The sequence below is a fragment of the Hippopotamus amphibius genome, chromosome 12, assembly GCF_030028045.1.
Source record: "Hippopotamus amphibius kiboko isolate mHipAmp2 chromosome 12, mHipAmp2.hap2, whole genome shotgun sequence".
Lineage (NCBI taxonomy): Eukaryota > Metazoa > Chordata > Mammalia > Artiodactyla > Hippopotamidae > Hippopotamus > Hippopotamus amphibius.
The window spans coordinates 89,539,438-89,559,605 of NC_080197.1; the positions used below are offsets into that span (position 1 = coordinate 89,539,438).

General features: G+C 33.9%; 1 protein-coding gene and 1 non-coding gene across 3 annotated transcripts in view; both read left to right on the plus strand.

The window, feature by feature from the left end:
* The window catches only part of RPAP3 (RNA polymerase II associated protein 3), a 34,955-nt gene that overhangs the window by 11,352 nt on the left and 3,435 nt on the right, over positions 1-20,168 (plus strand). For both annotated transcript variants that reach the window (XM_057702705.1, XM_057702704.1), the window contains exons 6-15: positions 1,953-2,074; positions 2,769-2,839; positions 3,855-3,980; positions 5,071-5,198; positions 8,245-8,366; positions 9,973-10,043; positions 10,160-10,261; positions 15,286-15,527; positions 18,894-19,080; positions 19,928-20,025. In XM_057702705.1, the coding sequence (XP_057558688.1) occupies positions 1,953-2,074; positions 2,769-2,839; positions 3,855-3,980; positions 5,071-5,198; positions 8,245-8,366; positions 9,973-10,043; positions 10,160-10,261; positions 15,286-15,527; positions 18,894-19,080; positions 19,928-20,025 (1,269 nt within the window). The remainder of the gene's footprint in view (positions 1-1,952; positions 2,075-2,768; positions 2,840-3,854; positions 3,981-5,070; positions 5,199-8,244; positions 8,367-9,972; positions 10,044-10,159; positions 10,262-15,285; positions 15,528-18,893; positions 19,081-19,927; positions 20,026-20,168) is intronic.
* Positions 11,028-11,134, plus strand: LOC130834265 (U6 spliceosomal RNA). Its single transcript, XR_009048647.1, has one exon. It is a non-coding gene; the product is annotated as a U6 spliceosomal RNA (small nuclear RNA).

A 20,168-nucleotide genomic window follows, 5' to 3' on the forward strand; every position in this document is an offset into this window, starting at 1 on the left:
CAAACCCGTGTCCCCTGCATTGGCAGGCAGATTCTTAACCACTGCGCCACCAGGGAAGCCCCTGAAGGATAATTTTAAATAAACCTGCATGAATCTGCCACCCAGCTTCAGAACCAGAACATTATTTTTGAAGCTACCTTTGATATTCTTTTCCATATCCTGACCCGTGTTCCTCCCAGCTAACCACTATCTTGAGTTATATATCATTCTTTGGATAAAAAAAAAAAAAAACTCATTATATATGTATGTATCTTTAAAATAATATGTTGTATAACATTGCTTATTTTGAGCTTTGAAAGTATATCATACTGGGTGTAGTCTTCTGTGGCTTATCTATTACTTTGAATAGTGTATTTCTAAGATTTGTTCGTATTTTGCATATAGCTGTAGATCTCACATTTCACTCTTATATGCAGTTCCTTTGTTGGAATATACTATTATGTATCTTTTCTCTGGTTGCTGGATTGTTGATTTGTTCCTTTCTTCCTCTCTTTCCTTTTCTTCTCCCCATTTTATTTCCCTGCCCTCCACCCTCATTCCCTTTCTTATTTAACAACAGTGATACTGTGCACACTTCTGTACACATTTCTTGGTGCTGGGTCATAGAATGTGCACATGTTCGATTTTAAATGGTGGTGACCAGTTGTTACAAACGTAGGTGTAACATTGCCATTAGTAGTGTGTATGAACGTATGTTACATATCCTTACCAACACTGGTATAATAGGGCTTTTGAACTGTTTTCGATGTAGGGGGTGTAAAATAGTAATTAATTGTGGCCTTAATTTGTATTTCTCCAATTTTTTTAATGGAGTCTTGGTGAGCAGAAGTTTTGAATTTTAATGTGTTTCATTTATTGATTTTTATAAAATGTTAGCACTTTGAAAAATATGATTTGTTAAAATAGTTTCCTTCCCTGAATTCATGACCTTATGTCTCCTATATTTTCTCCTAAAAGTTATGTTTTACTTTTCACACGTGTCTTTTTATATATGCTGAAGGCAGAATTCCAGTTTTATATCTTTTCACATGAATATCCCAATTGTGTCAGCTCTATTTATTGAATATCCATGCTTTCCCCATGGATCTGCAGTTCCACAGTGTCATATGTCATGTCTGGCGGATCTCTTTCTATCTCTCTATTCTTATCTGTTGCCCATTACTGTAACCATTCCACACAATCTTTAATTATTACAGCATTATAGTTAGAAATCTTGGTATTTGGTATAGGACATGTTTTCCTACCTTATTATTCTTTAGGAATGTTGGGTATTCTTGGACTTTTACTTATCAGTATAAATTTTAGAATCATCTTGTCAAATTCCTTAAAAGATTTTGATCACAGTTTCATTGGATTTATAGATCCATTTGGAGGGAATTATATTGTTGTATTTTTGTGTCTTATAGATGAATGTGAAATTGCTCTACTTGTCTTCTTTAATGTCTTTGAAGACAGTCTTGTAATTTTCTGCATGTGAATCTTGTACATCTTTTGTTAGATTTATTAGTTTTTTGTTGCTGATCTCTAGTAGAGTAGCCACCTTGCTAAACTTTCATTATTTCTAACAACGTTTCCAGATTGTTTTGAGTTTTCTTGGTAGACCATCGTATCATCTGAGAATGTCAGTTTTGTTCCTTCCTTTCCAGTCTCATTAGCTGCATTTCTTTCTTACGGAACTGTATTGGCCAGGACCTCTGGTACAGTACTGAGAAAAAGCAGGACCTTTGGTACAGTACTGAGTGGGCATTTTGTTCTTTGCTTGAAAGGGAGTACTGCTCACATCTCACCATTAGGAATTAATTGATTTTAGTGGGCTTAACTAAAAGGAGATAGGAAACATGCCTTCAATTGGGAAGTAAATTCCCTTTTCAGAGGTTGCAGAAACAAATTTTTTAAAGTTTTGGTTTAACAGATGATTCTTATTAACCTCACTTTATTTTTTTAAATTGCAGATTTGCTGTTGCTGAGTCTGATTGTAATTTAGCAATTGCCTTGAATAGAAGTTATACAAAGGCTTATGCAAGACGAGGTGCTGCTCGATTTGCTTTGCAAAAATTAGAGGATGCCAGAAAAGGTATTAATATTTTCCAGGTCATCATTATCTAAGAAATTATTTAAGATTTTAATTTAACTGATCCTGTGTGAAGAATAATAGATAATCACAGTTACTAACTTGAGATCTTTCTATTTTTGAATAAAACTAATTTTTGCACTTTAAAACGTATCTTGATATTTTGGGAAAAGAGCATGTTATTTGCCACCAATTAGACTTTGGCTCAGATTCTCATTCAACCATGTGTTAGCTGTGTGACTGGGGAAGGATTACATATCCTCTCTGATTTTCAGTTTCTCATCTTAAAATAGGGATTAAAACATCTTGTTGTCTATTGTGAGGCTAGAGGTAATGCATTAACACATTTTTATTTGTGAATTCTAAGCCTTTTATTATTCATAAAATAGATTTGTGTAGTATAAATCACAAAATCTGAATGAAGCTGATATCTGAAAGATTGGTTTTATGAAGTATGACTTACGATACCAAGTATTCTTCCTGGGGCTGGTAGATGATCTGTCACAAGGATTCTGTCAGGGTTTTGTCTTTCCTGGGGAGTGGAGGAAGTCCAGTGGCATAATGTTAGTGTTTCTTAGTTCCTCTTAATTTTGCTATAGGATAGTTCCCTATTTGTCATATGTAAGCAAGTGATTATTGTTTCGATTTTTTAATCTCATGTATCTTTCAAATATTCTTTATCTTCTGTTTTACTCAGATTATGAAAAAGTATTAGAACTGGAACCAAATAACTTTGAAGCTACAAATGAACTCAGGAAAATCAATCAGGTAAACTGTAGTTATTTAAATTAAGTATGTTACTTGTTACCTTTATTTGATAAAGTAAAGGTTTTTGCACAGGCTTTGTACTATATAATATAGACATTTTTCTAATTTTAATTCTTTGTCCTATAGTTTTTTACTAAACAAACCTATCAGCTAGAGGTGGTATAATGGTATTTAAAGTTTCTTAATTAGTTACTATCTTAAAAGGTTGTCTGCGATATTTAGAACTACTGCTGCTTTTCTTCCTCCTAGATGACAGAATTATTTTTCTTTATCTCACTGATTTTTCTTATTTGGCTTGTGCTTCGATTTTTGTACTTTCACATATTTCTTTGATTTTGTATAGTTTTATAGTTCCATCTTTATGGTTTATATATCAAAAATAATACTAATTTTTTAGCAGTAAGAAAATAGGTATGTACTTAAATGTAAAATTTGCTGTCAGATGATGCTGAATAATTAAATATTCCTTTTACTTTGCTGTTGAATCAGTTATAAATATTTTGCCATCTGTTGAAGCTTTGAGAAAACAGTGACAATGATTGGGGAAAGTCTGCCTTTAAATATTGCCATTACTTACTGCACATAAAATCTGTTGGTAAATACATCAACTTGATTATAATTGTGAACTGTATTGTATATTTTTGTGTTTTGTCCTAGGTCAGATAATGACTATGAATATTAAATTTGAGAAATTTGGTGTTGTGGTCTCAATTACCTTCCTTATTTTTGAAAATTACTCCTAGAATAGTGTAGAAGTTCAACAAATATTTGTTGAATAGATAAATGAATAGCTATCTTTAGTGAATATTACTTATTTTAATTGGAATAAGATGCACATTAATTTTATTTGCTTTTTATTTTAGTAAGTAGAAAGACTTTGAATTGGAGTAAATATTTTAATTATTTGAAATGTGGCAGGAATTCTAATATATTTGAATAATTTATTATTTTAAAGTCAAATATGTATGCATCTTCCATTACTTGTTGTATTTTAGCTGACTGCTATGTCTCTTAGGCTTTAACTTCCAAAGAAAACTCATATCCAGAGGACGCTGATACAGTGATTAAGTCAGCTGAAGGAGAGAAAAAACAAATTGAAGAGCAGCAGAATAAACAGCAGGCCATTTCAGAGAAAGATCGGGTAATCTAGGATTCCAACATATGTATGTTTTGCAGAGCTTGCTCTTAGTTTTTTGTGTATCAGTTAAGTTTCTGTCTTTCCCAATATTATATTAAAATTCTTCTTCAGTAGAAACTGAAAATTAAATATACTAAAACTTCTGGAGCCTACTAATTAAAACTGAGTAGTTGATAACCTAATACATAATTTAAAAAGTCTTTAAGTTCAGGAAACAAATTGTTTTTGAACATTTTAAAATGTATTTACATATAGATAGCTATAAGTTTAACATAGAAATAAATTACAGTTCATTCTTATTTATTTTTCATTAATTCCCACTGAACTGTTTCTGATCAAAATTTCTTTAGAAATCTTGAGTCGAGATTTAACATTATAGCATTTCATGGACCCACAGAGGATTCCTAATAAATACTTATGGAATGATTATTGATTGTGATATATCTGACTGATTATAAATAAATGTTACAATGAAGTCTAGTACACCCATTCCAATACAGTTTAGTTTATCCTGTTTAGGCATATTAATGTTACTGAAAAGTGAGCTGTATCGTCTGGTACTTTGTTCTTTCACAGGAATTAAATTATGAAATTCTTTTGTACAGACTCTATTTTTTTTTTTTGGCTATGCCTCGAGGCTTATGGGATCTAAGTTCCCCGACCAGGGATTGAAGGCGAGCCCTCAGCAGTGAGAACACGGAGTCCTAACCACTGGACCTCCAGGGTTCCCTGTACAGATTCTAATATAACTAAAGAGTATAATATTTGGGCTTATATTTATTTAAATGTGTTTTTAATTTAAGCTGTGCTCAGTCTTTAATTAGTAAAATAACAGTTAATGCTGCAAGGTAATATAGTAGCATACCTTTTTTTTTTTAGTACTGAAAAGAGAATAACACCATTATAAAAAAACAACACAAACTAACAGATTCTAAAACATGTATCATGGATTTTTAGCAATTAAAATATAGTTTAATTACTGATATAATAATGATAAATATACTTGCAGTGTTGCTAAATATTTGAATTCAACTAATTTTCTTTTTGCATTTTTAAAAAGAATTCTTCTCCATACTTCTTTCCAAAACAATAGGGGAATGCATTTTTCAAAGAGGGGAAATATGAAAGAGCAATTGAATGCTATACTCGAGGGATAGCAGCAGATGGCGCTAATGCCCTTCTTCCAGCTAACAGAGCAATGGCCTATCTGAAGATTCAGAAGTAAGTATTGGTTACTTTTAATTCTTTTCAGGGTGAAAAATGAAATTGACTGTAAATTGGCATATTATCTAAACAGTAAATTTAAATTTAATTCATTTACTCTTAAGCATTAAAGATAAATGAGAGAGAGAGAGTGTGTGTGTCATAGTACATATTTAGTAAATGTTAGCTGTAAAATATTTCTCTAGCTTTCATGGTCTGGCATTACACAGTTTAAAACTTCTTTAATTTCTTTATGTTATTCTGAATTCGTGATTTGAAAATGATTTTTAATCTCAGAACCCTTTGGGCAGAATCTTATCTGGAAGCATATGCGTATAACAAAAGAGAATTGCTGATTGATTACATATACAACTAAAACTTGGTCCTGTGATACTAACCACATAGTTCTGGATGCACTCAAGGACTCCATATTGGACAATCAACAGGATAATATCTGATGACAGAAACTATGTCTTTGTATCTGTTGTAATAATACTTTATATACTAGTAACAGAGTTAAACATTCCTATAAATATTATAAGTAGGGATTCTAAATTTTTTTGGTGCCATAAACTGCTTTGACTGCATGGTGCACCTTTCTCAAGATAATATTTTTAAGTGTGTAATTATACATTTAGGATTACAGAGGAAACCAACTATGTTGAAATAGAGTTTTAAAACTTAAAATTTGTGATATAGTGGTGTATATATACTTTTTAAAAATTAACACAGAACAAAATGAGAAACTGTATTTAAAATAAGACAAGTTAAAAAAAGTAAAAATACAGGCAAGTTAAAGTTAAACATTTAAAGACAGTAGTGTTGTGAAAGTTTGAATAAAGCCACTAGAATTTGGGGGTGTTCTTTGACACATCTTCCACATATTGATCAACTGGTGTGTCTAGGGAATGCCCAGAAAGCAGCACAGATGATTACGTTACCAGTGTAGTAACATACAGCTTCACTCTTTGGCAGCTGGAGTGACTGCTAGGGACAGAGTTGCCTAGTAATTGGCCAGCTGTGTCATAGGAGCATTTATAAACAGGGGTACTATGATCACATGCAAACAAGCAGCAAGTTAAATTACCACTGTATTTCTGAAATAGTTGTGTTATCTCAAAGATATCTATAACAAATGTAATGTGATATGAAAATATCTGTGATTTTTATTGGTGACAAAGTCATACCTGCTGTTTTTACTACTGTGATTTACTATCTATAGTTGTAACTGAGAGGAAAGCTACATTTCATTTAAAATTTAATGAAAATAAGGATACAGTATTTTTCCCATCCAAGTTTTCAGATCTCTCAAAGGATCTTAGGCTAGGAACCTCTATCACAGAAGATTATAATTGTATATTTAACCTCACTGAAACTAATAGACACACTAGAGATGTATTATTTTGATTAGTGAGAGTAAAGATCATTGCATATCTTAACTAAGGAAAATTTTGCATTTTGCTATTCAAGAATTGCACATGATTTAAGGATTGTAAGGCCTATATTTTTAGGTTTGACTAATGCCAAGAATAATACCTTCTAATAGGTGAGAGATTATATCTACATTTATGAGAGCTCTAATTTATTGTGTTTTATTGCTTTAGCTGATAACCACATAAGTATGTTACAGCAAGTTAACAGTATTTAATTTAAAAGAACTCTGTGACTCTTATTTGTATGTTTTTCTAGTGTGTCTTTTAGGTTCAGTTAATATCAGAAGTTTTCTCTACTACATAGTGACTGCTGTCAGATATTATAGACTAGATGAGGAACAAGGAAAAGAGCAACTTTTCAAACTGAACCGAGAGCTAAAGGGATAGTATGATTAGTGAGGTTGAAAAAATATGTGGAGTGCAGGTTCAAAGGCACAGGAGTGGGAAATTCCATGGTACCTTTTGGAAAGGCAAGTGGTCCATATGATGGCAGGTAGGCAGGGGCAATGGCAGAGATGAGGCTGGAGAGTCAAGCAAGCCCTCGGCTTTGTGCTCTACAGAGGAGCTTGACTATATCCTAAAAAGTGTGGGGACCATGCAGTATCTTGAATGGGAGAATGATGTAATCAGTCAAGCAGGAAATATTCTGGTTGGAGCGTGGATGTGAGCACACACAAACATATTCTTTCCCTTGCTGAAAGTGAATTAAGGAACTCAGAGGTGTTGAGTCTTGTACATGTTAGGTCTTGTTTTGAAGGTAGAATGGCATTTTTAGGCCTCGGGAAGGATGTGATCACAGAAGATTCTTTTTTAAAAATATTATGAAACTTTTCATAGTAAACTCTGTGTACCAAATCATCTAGTTTTGACAAACCATAGCTTTGTTGTCATATTTGTTTCAGCTTTTTAACTCCCTAAATTATCGTAAAGCAAATCACAGACATTATGATATTTCATCCCTAAAGAATATTTCATACATAACCACGATACCATTATTATGCCAGATAAATTCACAATAATTCATTAATGTCATTTTAATATAGATGAGGGTCTCACGTTTTTTCTGTTGTTTGTTTTTTTTAGCTTTTCTTAGTTTTTTGTTGTCATAAAGCAGTGCTCAGACTGAACTGATTGCTGGTTGCATGGCTGAGTAGAATTTATGAAAAGTGTTAGATGATATGGTTTCACATTTATAATGAATCCTAAGTTTTGTGTGTGTTGTTTTCCTTAGGTGATGTGTACTATGGGTAAGTATTAGTGAAGTTTGGAGAATTAATACCTGTTATAATTGTTAATGTAGTAGTTGTACATATTGAGAGTTGGAGGGGAGTACACTGCCAGCAGTGGTGTTCTTTTGTTTGCTCTGCTCATATTTTATCATTAATTCCATCCTTCCAGCAGACTCATTCCTAACTTTCCCTAATCTGATACCTTCCCCCTTTTTACCAGATGATTCCAAAATTTGGTGAGAATTAAGAAAAAAATTATAAATTAGTTTTTTTTTTCTCAAACACAGATTTGGGAGTTGGTAATTGAAATTATATGTATATTTTTTATATTAGAAACCCAGTTTATATGAAGTTTTCTGTAAGCCACATTTTCCTGCTTGGTAATCTTATCATGTTTAATAGGTATGAAGAGGCTGAAAAAGACTGCACACAAGCTATTTTATTAGATGGTTCATATTCTAAAGCTTTTGCCAGAAGAGGAACTGCAAGAACATTTTTGGGAAAGCTAAATGAGGCCAAACAAGGTAAGACTATTTTTATAACAACCAGCACTCACTCTTCCTGTTGACACTCTCAAGTTATAGAAGCAGAGATTTGTATAGCCTTCCTATGGTTCAAGAATACAGAACTTAGAGAAGTACATTTTCTTTCACAGTTTAGATCATGAATAGGTTTGCAGATTTGAAGGAATTCAGCTTCCATAGTGGACCTGGTTATCTTTTAAAAAAAATTAATTTATTGGCTGCATTGGGTCTTTATTGCTGCACATGGGCTTTCTTTAGTTGTGGTGAGCAGGGGCTACTCTATTGCGGTGTGCAGGCTTCTCAGTGTGGTGGCTTCTCTTGTTGTGGAGCATGGGCTCTAGGTGTGCGGACTTCACTAGTTGCAGCATGCAGGCTCAGTAGTTGTGGCACACGGGCTTAGTTGCTCTGCGGCATGTGGGATCTTCCCAGACAAGGAATCGAACGGATCTGGTTATCTTTTAATAGCATACAGTACAATCTGGCCAATTGCCAATCAAAAATTAATGAAAAATTCGAATTATAGGCGAGAAGGAAAAAAGCATGAAAAAGACAAGAATGAAAAGGAAGGAAGTCAGCAGCCAGGAGGTAGAGGATAATGTGAGCTCTGTAGTGATGCCCCTTTTTTTCTTGATACTAGTTATTCCTATTTTTTCATGATCTGTCTTTTAAGTATTTATTCTTTTAGTCATTTTGAAGAACCACCTTGTTTCTCTGTGTGTGCTTTCTGTTTTGTTTATTTCTGCTCTTTACTTCCTTCCTCCTGTCTTTTGGCTTAATTTGCTGGTTTTCTAACTTCTTGACACATCCTTACTTATGTAATTGATTTTCAGCCTTTGTTTTTTGATATGTTCATTTAAATCTGGCAGTTTAAGTCTGGCTTCAGCTGTAGCCCATGCATTTTTTTTATGATGGTAAAATATGCCTAACATAATATTTACTGTTTTAACCACTTTTAAGTGTACAGTTCAGTGGCGTTGAGTATATTCACATTGTTGTGCAACCGTCACCCCTATACACCTCTGGAAATTTTTCATCATTCCATTCTGAACACTCTACCCATTTGACAATAACTCTCCATTCCCCCTTTCTCTAGTCCCTGATAACCAATATTATACTTTTTGTCTCTGAATCTTGCTATTCTAGGTACCTCATGTGAGTAGAATCATACAATAGTTGTCCTTTTGTGTTTGGCTTATTTCACTTAGCATGTCTCTAAGGCTCATCCATGTTGTAGCATATATCAGAATTTGATTCCTTTTTAAGGCTGAATAATATTCCATTATCTGGAATTCTCTTAGAGTCTGTCTTACATTTGGTGAGTCATTTGTTAACTGTGTGAGTTTTGGTAAGTTAGATGACCTCTAGCTCAAGTTTGCAGTTGTATTATCTGTAAAGTGGAGTTGTAGTGAGGGTTACATGAGAATTCACATAAAGCAACTGGAATAGCACTTAGTAAATGTTAGTTCTTACTATTGCTCACTGGTTTCCCAGCATCCTGCGTAAAACTTCTTGAGATAAATATGGTGTTACTAACTAAATATATCATTTCTTAAATTCCATAAAGTATTTTCACTAATTTATTATATTTCTTAAAAATTCATTTTAGATTTTGAAACTGTTTTACTTCTGGAACCTGGAAATAAGCAGGCAGTAACTGAACTTTCCAAAATTAAAAAGGTATGTGTTCTTTCCACCAAAATATGGTCTTATTTTCTGAAGCATAAACACATTTATTTGTTACGTGATTAACTTGAGAATATTTTGATAGTCATGATTACAAATTTATTTTCAAGGAACTAATTGAGAAAGGACACTGGGATGATGTCTTTCTTGATTCTACTCAAAGGCAAAACGTGATAAAACCCGTTGATAATCCACCTCATCTTGGGTCAGTTGTAAGTAAAGCCCTTTTCTTTACTTTTTTCCCTTGCTATTTAAATATCAGTGTTGTATCAATAAGACTTGAAAACAAACTGTTGAATCAGTAGACTCTTAAAAGAAATACTGAAATCTGTTCCTAGAGTCTTTTTTAGAATCTTTAAAAAATACTTCTTAGGAATATTGACATTGTCAAATTGGGGAAAATTGAGCTGTTTAAAGTTCTGGGGTAACTTTTTAAAGTGAATTTTAATTTAACATTAAATATTTCTACATATTTTCTGACTTTAAAGGAATTTGAAGCAGTTTTACATTTTGTAATTAAATATTTTTTATTTCTATTACTGTTCTTATTTGAGATTGGGATTTTATTACAATAGTCTTGTGTCTTCTGTGGGGTTAGATGTAAAATTAGCACTTTGGCAAAAATCTAGTACAGACATACCTCGTTTTATTGTGCTTTGCAGATACTGTTTTTTACAGATTGAAGATTTGTGACAGCCCTGTGCTGAGCAAGTCTATCGGCACCATTTTTCCAGTAGCATTTGCTTATTTCGTGTCTCTGTGTCACGTTTTGGTAATCTTTAAGACGTAATGCTGTTGCACACTTAAAAGAGTACAGTATAGTGTAAATATAATTTTTATATGCATTGAGAAACCAGAAGACTTATGTGACTTGCTTTATTGCTGTATTCACTTTATTGTGGTGGTCTGTAACTGAACCCGCGATATCTCTGAGGTATGCCTATATAGGCAAAATTACTCTTAAGAATATATACTGCAGTGCTTGCTTCGGCAGCACATATACTGAAAATGGAACGATGCAGAGAAGATTAGCATGGCCCCTGTGCAAGGATGACATGCACATTCGTGAAGTGTTCCATGTGTTTAGAATCAATGGCACAGTACTGGAAGAGAAACAACAAACAGTTTCTAAAGTCCAAAATTTTGGAACTCAGTGTGAAGGGGGACTATCCTTATCTCTGATTGGGGGCTACTATAAAGGACAGTTTTGTTCAGAATAGCAGTTTCTCTTATTAGTGAAATCTCCTGACTTAGGTGAAGCCAGGCATAGAATACATTTGGACCTGGCAGGTAGATGCTGATTCCCCTTGGTCTTTCCCTTGGATTTATGCAAGGAAGGATATTCTGGTTTTGGATGCTGATATCCCTTCAAACCTAAAAATGCAGGTTTTATCATTTGAACTTACATACTTTTGCTGCGGATGGATGGAACAGAGAGAAAACTTAGTGGACTGGGTCTATAGCCTCTACTTCCCCAGCATCTTGTCTTTGAACCTGCACCATGGGTTCCCTTCCTTCTAGCAGAAAGGGAAAGGGGAAACAGGAGCTTGTCCACAATGGCAGTGGAGTTTCCTTGGCAACCAATCAATGTTGGTATGAAATGTGCCTCACACTGGGTAGCTCATAAGAGAACACCAGGTTCATTGAAGAAAGTGGGCAAAACATTGTTAATAAATAAGAATTCTACTGTAGATGGTGACTTGGTTAAAGAGTTTTCAATTAAAAAACAAGAAATAAAAAGAATATACACTGTACATTGTTTTTAGTATACCATACTGTTTTTCGTTAAGTCCAGCAAAGCCAGTTTTTTCCTGCAGTATTGGAACAGAGAAAGTAGTTGGTAAAATTCAGCAGTTTATTTTGTTTATATATATTATTATAATGTGACTCTATGGTAATTTCTAACATTTACATGGTATTATATATAGAAATTATAAAAGATAAAATACATATAGAAAAGTACACAGGACAAATTAAGATTTAAAGAATAAAGTGAATACCTAGGAAACCACCAACCAGGTCAAAAAATTGAAAGGTATCAGCTTCCAAAAATCTCCCCGTGTACCCCTCACCGATCATGATCTTCTCCCTGCCCCCTAGAAGTAACCATTTTGCATGGATAATGCTTTGAGAGAAATAACAATTTTATGAGGAAGTCAGAGCAGATATTTTTATCCTCCTTTTACAAAGGAAGAAGATGAGGCAAAGAAAGTTTGTGTTTTGCCAAGTTCATATTTCAGGTTAGTAACAGATGAATTCTGTTTAAAATTTTTCCTGGGTTCTTATTTTGACTTTATTCTTGAATTTTCTGAGATAATAATTGTTTCATGTGCCAGGCATAAATTTAGTTGCTTTGCTACATTACGTTCATTTTCATACATCCTGTTCACTTGCTATTATTCAGTTCTTAACAGTAAAGGTGATTAAATGTTTAATTCAGTATGATTGAAACTTTTATGTCTTTGTAAAACTTTGTCACAAAAGTTAATTCAAAAGTTAAAAAAATAAAAGCCTTTGTCAGACTTTGCTGTCCATAATTATAAAAACATTACCATGTGCTAAATCAAATATCTGTGTATGGAAGAATGTCCCATGGCCAGTATACACTAAACATCTTTTATAAATCTGTTGGGTTCTCTTCTCCCTCAGTTTAAAAATCAGTTTAATAGTTGTGAAAATGCAGCATAAGTTTGAATCTTTTGTGGCTGGGTCTTAAAACAGAACACCTCCATCAATTGAGAGATCTGGGGTAAACCATATTGTAACTGATCCGACACAAACAAAATCATCTTAGTGGGAAGGTGGGAAAATTGCTATTTGTTTTTGTAATAAGTCTCGATTTTAAAAAGTGGGCATTATTTAAAAAATAGTAGGTGCAGTTTGGTATGATGCTTTTGAGTTGATTTGAGCCCCACTTCATAAGCTTTAAAATCTTAGGCAAGTGTGATCCCTGTGTGATTCTTACTTTTTCTACTTACGTTGAGAATAACTCACAGGTTAGTTGAGATCAAAGGAAATAATGTCCAGTAATTCTAACGCAGTTTCAGGTGAAACAAATGTTAATTTCCTTTTCTGTCACATATATGTGAGGCCATCTTGACACTGAGGAAAGTGTTCAGGAAAGAAGGGAAGGCCCAGGAGGTGGAGAGAAAGAGTCCTGGGGTTACTTTATTCAAGTGAGAGGCTTGGCCACGGTACCCTGCTTGAGGGCTGGCAGCAGGGAGTACTTTTGGTATATCTTCTCTAAAGAGACTGTAGAAGAGCAGCAGTGTAGACCAGCTGGGCCTGGGGTTCCTAGGTAGGGTGGTAGCAAATGAGAGTTTGTCCTGATCTCTGTCTCCACTAAAATGTTTTATTTTCCATTATTTTATTTTCATCTTCCTGTTTTCCCATATCAAAATTTCACCTTTCTGTCTGGTCCTCTTTCTCCCTTTCTGTTCATTCCTACTTCTCTTTTCTTTTTCTTGAAATGGTATAATATAGAGCTAAATAAAATGTTATGCTTCTAAATCTTAACTTAAAAAGAGATGAATTGATCCTTTCATATTTTCTTATATCTTTCAACTGTAGTGGTATCTTTTGTGTTTGACTCCTGTTACCAGCGTACTGTCATCCCCTCATCCCTCCCAGCCATCATCAGTAGCATTGAGCAGCTCTCAGTAGTCACTGGTCTACCCTGAAAGAGATTATGTTAGGAAATTCATTAACTAGGATCACATTTACACATCTGTTGTCAGTGAAAGGATTTGGTTTTAAATGGGACTGCATTGATATAATTCAGTAGTTACAGTCTTTTTTTTTATAGTCTGTTCTTTAACACTAACATGTCCATTCTTGGTCAGTATCTTGATAGAAAACTATTGGTGTTGATAGTTATTAGCAAAACAGAGGCCTTAGGTTAACGTGATTATCCTTCAAGAGAGACCCGCTAGCAGGATTCTGTTGACAAATTTTTTTTTAAATTAAATTAAATTTTTTATTTTTGTCTGTGTTGGGTCTTCATTGCTGCTTGCAGGCTTTCTCTAGTTGTGGTGAGCGGGGGCTACTCTTCATTGCAGCACGCGAGCTTCTCATTGCAGTGGCTTCTCTTGTTGCAGAGCACAGGCTCTAAATGTGTAGGCTTTAGTAGTTGTGGCTTGGGGGCTCTAGAGCGCAGGCTCAGTAGTTGTGGAGCACTGGCTTAGTTGCTCTGCGGCATGTAGGATTTTCCTGGACCAGGGATTGAACCCATGTCCCCTGTGTTGGCAGGCGGATTCTTAACAACTGCGTCCACCAGGGAAGTCCTGTTAACAGATTTTTAATAGCTTTTTTTATTTATGTGCATTCATCCAGTAACACTCAGTTGTTACCATTAGTTCTTAGTTATGCTGATGGAATGTCTGGTTTTAACATTGAGTTTAGTATATATATCAAAAGTTTTTATATTTACAACTTTTTGATTTAAAATTCAACTGTACAGTTGGAATGAAAACGAGTATACTGAAGAAAATATTTTATTAAAAATTAGAGTATTACATGTAAACTTAGAAAGAAATTGAGTGTTTGATACCTGTTATGATTGAAATATGGTCAAGTATTTACCAACTTTGTGTATATTATTTGGCAAATCTTTAATCCTAGGCTGATTTTGTCCAGCTGTTACATATGGAGAAGATGCAGTTAGGTTTTAATGTTAGTCTCTTTCATACAGGATGCTGGTTATTGCCTGGCCTCGTTCTACTTGCCTTCAGCCCACAATACTGATGTCATTTGGTCATATTTTTTCTTGGGTCTGTTGCTTCTAGGATAAACTCTCCAAACTCCTTGACCTGGTACAGAAGTCCCTTTATAAGCTGTCTTTGAGCAGCCTCTCAGGCTTTGTCTTCGCCTCTTCTCCCCTTGCACCGGCCCTACTGACTTCTCAACTTTCCACTGGCCATGCCATACCCTTCCTGTGTACTTTTTCTGTGAAGCTCCCGGATGTCAATTTTTATCTTCCTTCCTCTGTTCTTTTAGCACTTTGTACCTGCACCTTTTATAGTGCATATTCTGTTGCCTTGTAATTATTTATATATGCATCTTCTTTCCCCCATTTAGATCTACATATGGTAGTAGTCAGACAGTATGACTCCAAATTGAATTTACAAACAACTGGAATTTACTTACAGCTGTAAGAACAACATAACCTTTTAATTTGTGACCCTAAAATAGGAAAACTTTGTATGTTGATGTAAAGAATTGATTTTAATTGTTTTAGAAACCACTCAAGAAGCTTATTATTGAAGAAACTGGTAATTTGATACAGGCAGTTGACGTGCCAAGTAGCACCACTACTGCTGCTGCTCCTGAGCGTAATCCTGTTAATCCAGCAAATGTAACAGCAACCACTGGCACGACAAGTAAGAAGAACTCAAGCCAAGGCGACTTTTTGCCCACAAGTGATATTCCCAAAGCGAAAGTATTAAAAATAGAAGAAATCAGTGATACTTCAGCTCTGCAGTGAGTAGAAATACTTTTATTTGGTAATCATCTAGAATGGTAATAATTCCACTAGAAAATTGATGTTACTGATGAGACTTCTGGTTTTTTGTTTTTTTTTTTAATAAATTTATTTATTTATTTTATTGGCTGTGTTGGGTCTTCGTTGCTGCACACAGGCTTTCTCTAGTTGCGGCGAGTGGGGCTACTCCTTGTGGTGCACAGGCTTCTCATTGCGGTGGCCTCTCTTGTTGCAGAGCACAGGCTATAGGTGTGTGGGCTTCAGCAGTTGCAGCACATGGACTCAGTAGTTGTGGCTCACAGGCTCTAGAGCGCAGGCTCAATAGTTGTGGCACACGGGCGAGACTTCTGGTTTGTACTCATCCCCATAATTTTTTGAACTACCCAACTTTACATTCTAGTTTTTTTTCTTTCAACTGTAAGAGAGGTTTTGCTGAAGGAATGATCACTATTCCTTAACCATACTGAGAGGAATTTAGAAATAAGAGAAAAGTATCTTTAAAAAAAAAAATACTTTAATTTTATTGGAGTATAGTTGATTTACAATGTTGTGTTAGTTTCAGGTGTATAGCAAAGTGATTCAATTGAATATATACATATATTCATTCTTTTTTAGATTATTTTTCATATAGGTTATCACAGAATATTGAATAGAGTTCCCTGTGCTATACAGTAGGTCCTTATTGGTTATCTGTCTTATGTATAGTAGTGTATGTGTGTTCATCTCAAGCTCCTGATTTATCCCTCCCTGCCACGTTTCCCCTTTGGTAACGATAAGTTTGTTTTCAATATCTGTAAATCTGTTTCTGTTCTATAAATAAGTTCATTTATATCTTTTTAAAAATTAGATTCCACATATGAGTGATATCATATGATGTTTATCTTTCGCTGTCTTATTTCGCTTAGTATGATAATCTCTAGGTCCATCCATGTTGCTGCAAATGGCATTATTTCACTCTTTTTAATGGCTGAGTAATATTCCATTGTATATATGTACCACATCTTCTTTATCCATTCCTCTGTCAGTTGACATTTAGGTTGCTTCCACGTCTTGGCTGTTGTAAATAGTGCTGCAGTGAACATTGGGGTGCATGTATCCTTTTGGATTATGGTTTTCTCCAGATACATGCCCAGGAATGGGATTGCTGGATCATATGGTAGTTTAATTTTAAATTCTTTAAGGAACCTCCATACTGTTCTCCTTAGTGGTTGTACCAGTTTACATTCCTGCCACCAGTGTAGGAGGGTTCCCTTTCCTCCACACTCTCTCCAGCATTTATTGTTTGTAGATTTTTTGACGATGGCCATTCTGACTGGTGTGAGGTGATATCTCGTAGTTTGAATTTGCATTTCTCTGATAATTAGTGATTTGTTGAGCAACTTTTCATGTGCTTTTTGGCCATCTGTATGTCTTCTTTGGAGAAATATCTGTTTGGATCTGCCCATTTTTTGGTTGGGTTGTTTGTTTTTTTGACTTAGAACTGCATGAGCTGTTTGTATATTTTGGAGATTAATGCCTTGTCGGTTGCTTCATTTGCAAATATTTTCTCCCATTCTGAGGGTTGTCTTTTTGTTCTGTTGATAGTTTCCTTTGCTGTGCAGAAGCTTTTAAGTTTAATTAGGTCCCATTTGTTTATTTTTGTTTTTATTTTCATTATTGTAGAAGGTGGATCAGAAGAGATACTACTGTGATTTATGTCAAAGAGTGTTCTATCTGTGTTTTATTCTAAGAGTTTTATAGTGTCCAGCCTTACATTTAGTTCTTTGATCTATTTCGAGTTTATTTTTGTGTAAGGTGTTAGAGAATGTTCTAATTTTATTCTTTTACATGTAGCTGTCCAGCTTTCCCAGTACCATTCATTGAAGAGACTGTCTTTTATCAATTGTATAGCCTTGCCTCCTTTGTTGTAGATAATTGACCATAGGTGTGTGAGTTTATTTTTGGGCTTTCTATCCTATTCCTGTATTTCTGTCTTTGTGCCAGTATCATATTGTTTTGATTACTCTAGCTTTGTAGTATAGTTTGAAGTCACAGAGTCTGATTCTTCCAGCTCCGTTTATCTTTCTCAAGATTGCTTTGGCTATTTGGGGTCTTTTGTGTTTCCATATAAACTTAAATTTTTTTTGCTCTACTTTTGTGAAAAATGCCATTAATAATTTGATAGGGATTGTATTGAATCTGTTGATTGCCTTGGGTAGTATAGTCATTTTGACAGTATTGAGTCTTCCAACCCAAGAACATAGTATGTCCTTCCATTTGTTTGTGTCATCTCTGATTTCTTTCATCAGCATCTTATAGTTTTCAGAGTAGAGGTCTTTCGTCACCTTCAAAAGGTTTATTCCTAAGTATTTTGCTGTTTGATGTGATGGCAAATGGATTGTTTCTTGAATTTCTCTTTCTGATCTTTCGTTGTTAGTGTATAGGAATGCAAGAGATTTCTGTGTATTAATTTTGCATCCTGTAACTTTACTGAATTAACTGAGTAGCTCTAGTAGTTTTCTGATGGCATCTTTAGGATTTTCTATATATAGCATCATGTAATCTGCAAACAGTGATGAAGAGAAAGCATCTTGAATAAATTGATTTTGTGCATTTTCTTTTATAGAACTTCAGTAAATATGTTTCACTTTGTAATTCAGCAAGAATTTTTAATTTTTTAAAAGGAAGCTTCAAGAACAGTGTAGAATTTAGGCATTATCATTGTTCTAGCCATTAATATTTAAGATTATTTGTGGGCTCTTTAAATTTTGTTTGGAATTTTGTAAAAAGTCATGCATTTTCTTAATGATGAGAGTATAGAGGACATAGATTAATAGTTTACTTTGGGGTGTTGAAATTTTATTCATGTATTCTTGCATTGCTACTCAACAATCCTATTAAAAGATTTTTTTTTTTTGACTGAATTTTGATGGTTCTGTTTAGAGTAGTAGTAGTGTATAGATTGTGGAAAAATTTAAGTAGGCTGATTTTTTTTTTTTTTAAGGAGGAAGCATTTCTTCCTTCTTGGAATCTTTCTTGAAACTGTGGTAATTCAGATAATTCAGAGTGAAAGGTTTAGTTGTGAGTATATGTAATGTAATAATGCAGTATATAGAAATGATTTGTCAAAAGGTGGCCAGCCTATTAGCCCAGCTAATGAGAATTGTCATTACATAGCTAGCATGTAAAAATTTGCAGAAGTATAAATCTGTCTTGCCAAAAATATACATATATTATCAGCTGAAAGAATTTACTACTGGCAGAATATAAATAGATAATACACTGTTAATAAAGTCAGCAATTTAAAAATCTCTGATGTTTCTTTATATAAGCTTTGACTATTTGTGGTTCTTTTCTAATTGTTTGATGCCTCTGAAATATTTCAGACCTGAAGTCAATTTGAAAAAGGATGTATGTCAGTCTTTCAGTGAGAAGATCTCTATAGAGGCAGACAAAACACCTGCCCAGTTTATCAGGACTCTTCTTCCTCCAGTTCCTACAAACTCATTTCAGCTTGAATCTGATTTCAGACAACTGAAAAATTCTCCAGATATGTTGTATCAATATTTGAAGGTAAGAGGGAGGAAGCTGGTAGTTCTCTTGTAAGTTAAAGGTCAAAGAACTTCTTTTGTCTCTGTATAATAATAGTGCTATATTCTCTTTTTTTGTATAATATGATTGTAGAAAATGCTCTTATCCTTGCCTGATACATGTATCAGCCTGGTCAGACCATTTTAAATATTTGAGGCAGTGAACCTCTGGAAAAAAGGTTCTGTGTTAAATTTCATTTTCTAAAATAACTTAAACTTCATACATCATGACTTAAACTTGGGTCAAGATGCAGAAAGAAGCTGAAATACATCGAGTGCCTTCTGTGTGCCAAACAATGCTTGCAATATTTAGGCAGTGATTCTCTTGAAAATGAGCTTTTATTTGCTCAAGAAAAAGAAACAAATTATATGAAATTTACCAAATAATGCATTTTTTAGCATTGTCTTTTGTAATTAGTATAATAATACTAATATTATAATATAAGTGTAATTAGTATAATAATGTCTTATAATTGTGCAGTATATAATATTTCCAAATATATTATCTCATGTAGTTCTGTTTTTTTAACTCTCTCATTCTTTTTATTGCTCCTTGAGAGCTCACTTCTCGTTTCTGTTTTCTCTTGGGTGGTACACATCCCTCCAAGAGATTTTTCTCTGACTTGAACAGAGTGATTATCTTATAGTTCCTCTAACTTTCATTCTTCTATCATAGTTACATTTCAGTGTGATTCCATTATTATTCATGAAGTACTCATGCATAGAAGTTATTTTTTACTATGTTGACCTAAGCAATTATTATATAAAATGATTTGTGACTGGGAATGTTGCCATAATTTAATTTTCTAACTCCTTATATTTTTTCCAAGCAAATTGAACCATCCTTGTATCCCAAGTTGTTTCAGAAAAATCTAGATCCAGATGTATTCAACCAAATCATTAAAATTCTGCATGACTTTTACATTGAGTAAGTAAGTTTAGTTATGCTTTCATGTTGTAATGCCCAGCTATTTCTAGTGATTTGGGAAATTCATTCTTTTTTGATATCATATTACTACCTTTTATATAGCAGAATTAGCTCTCTTGTAAATTTTACTGTTGTAGAAGTTG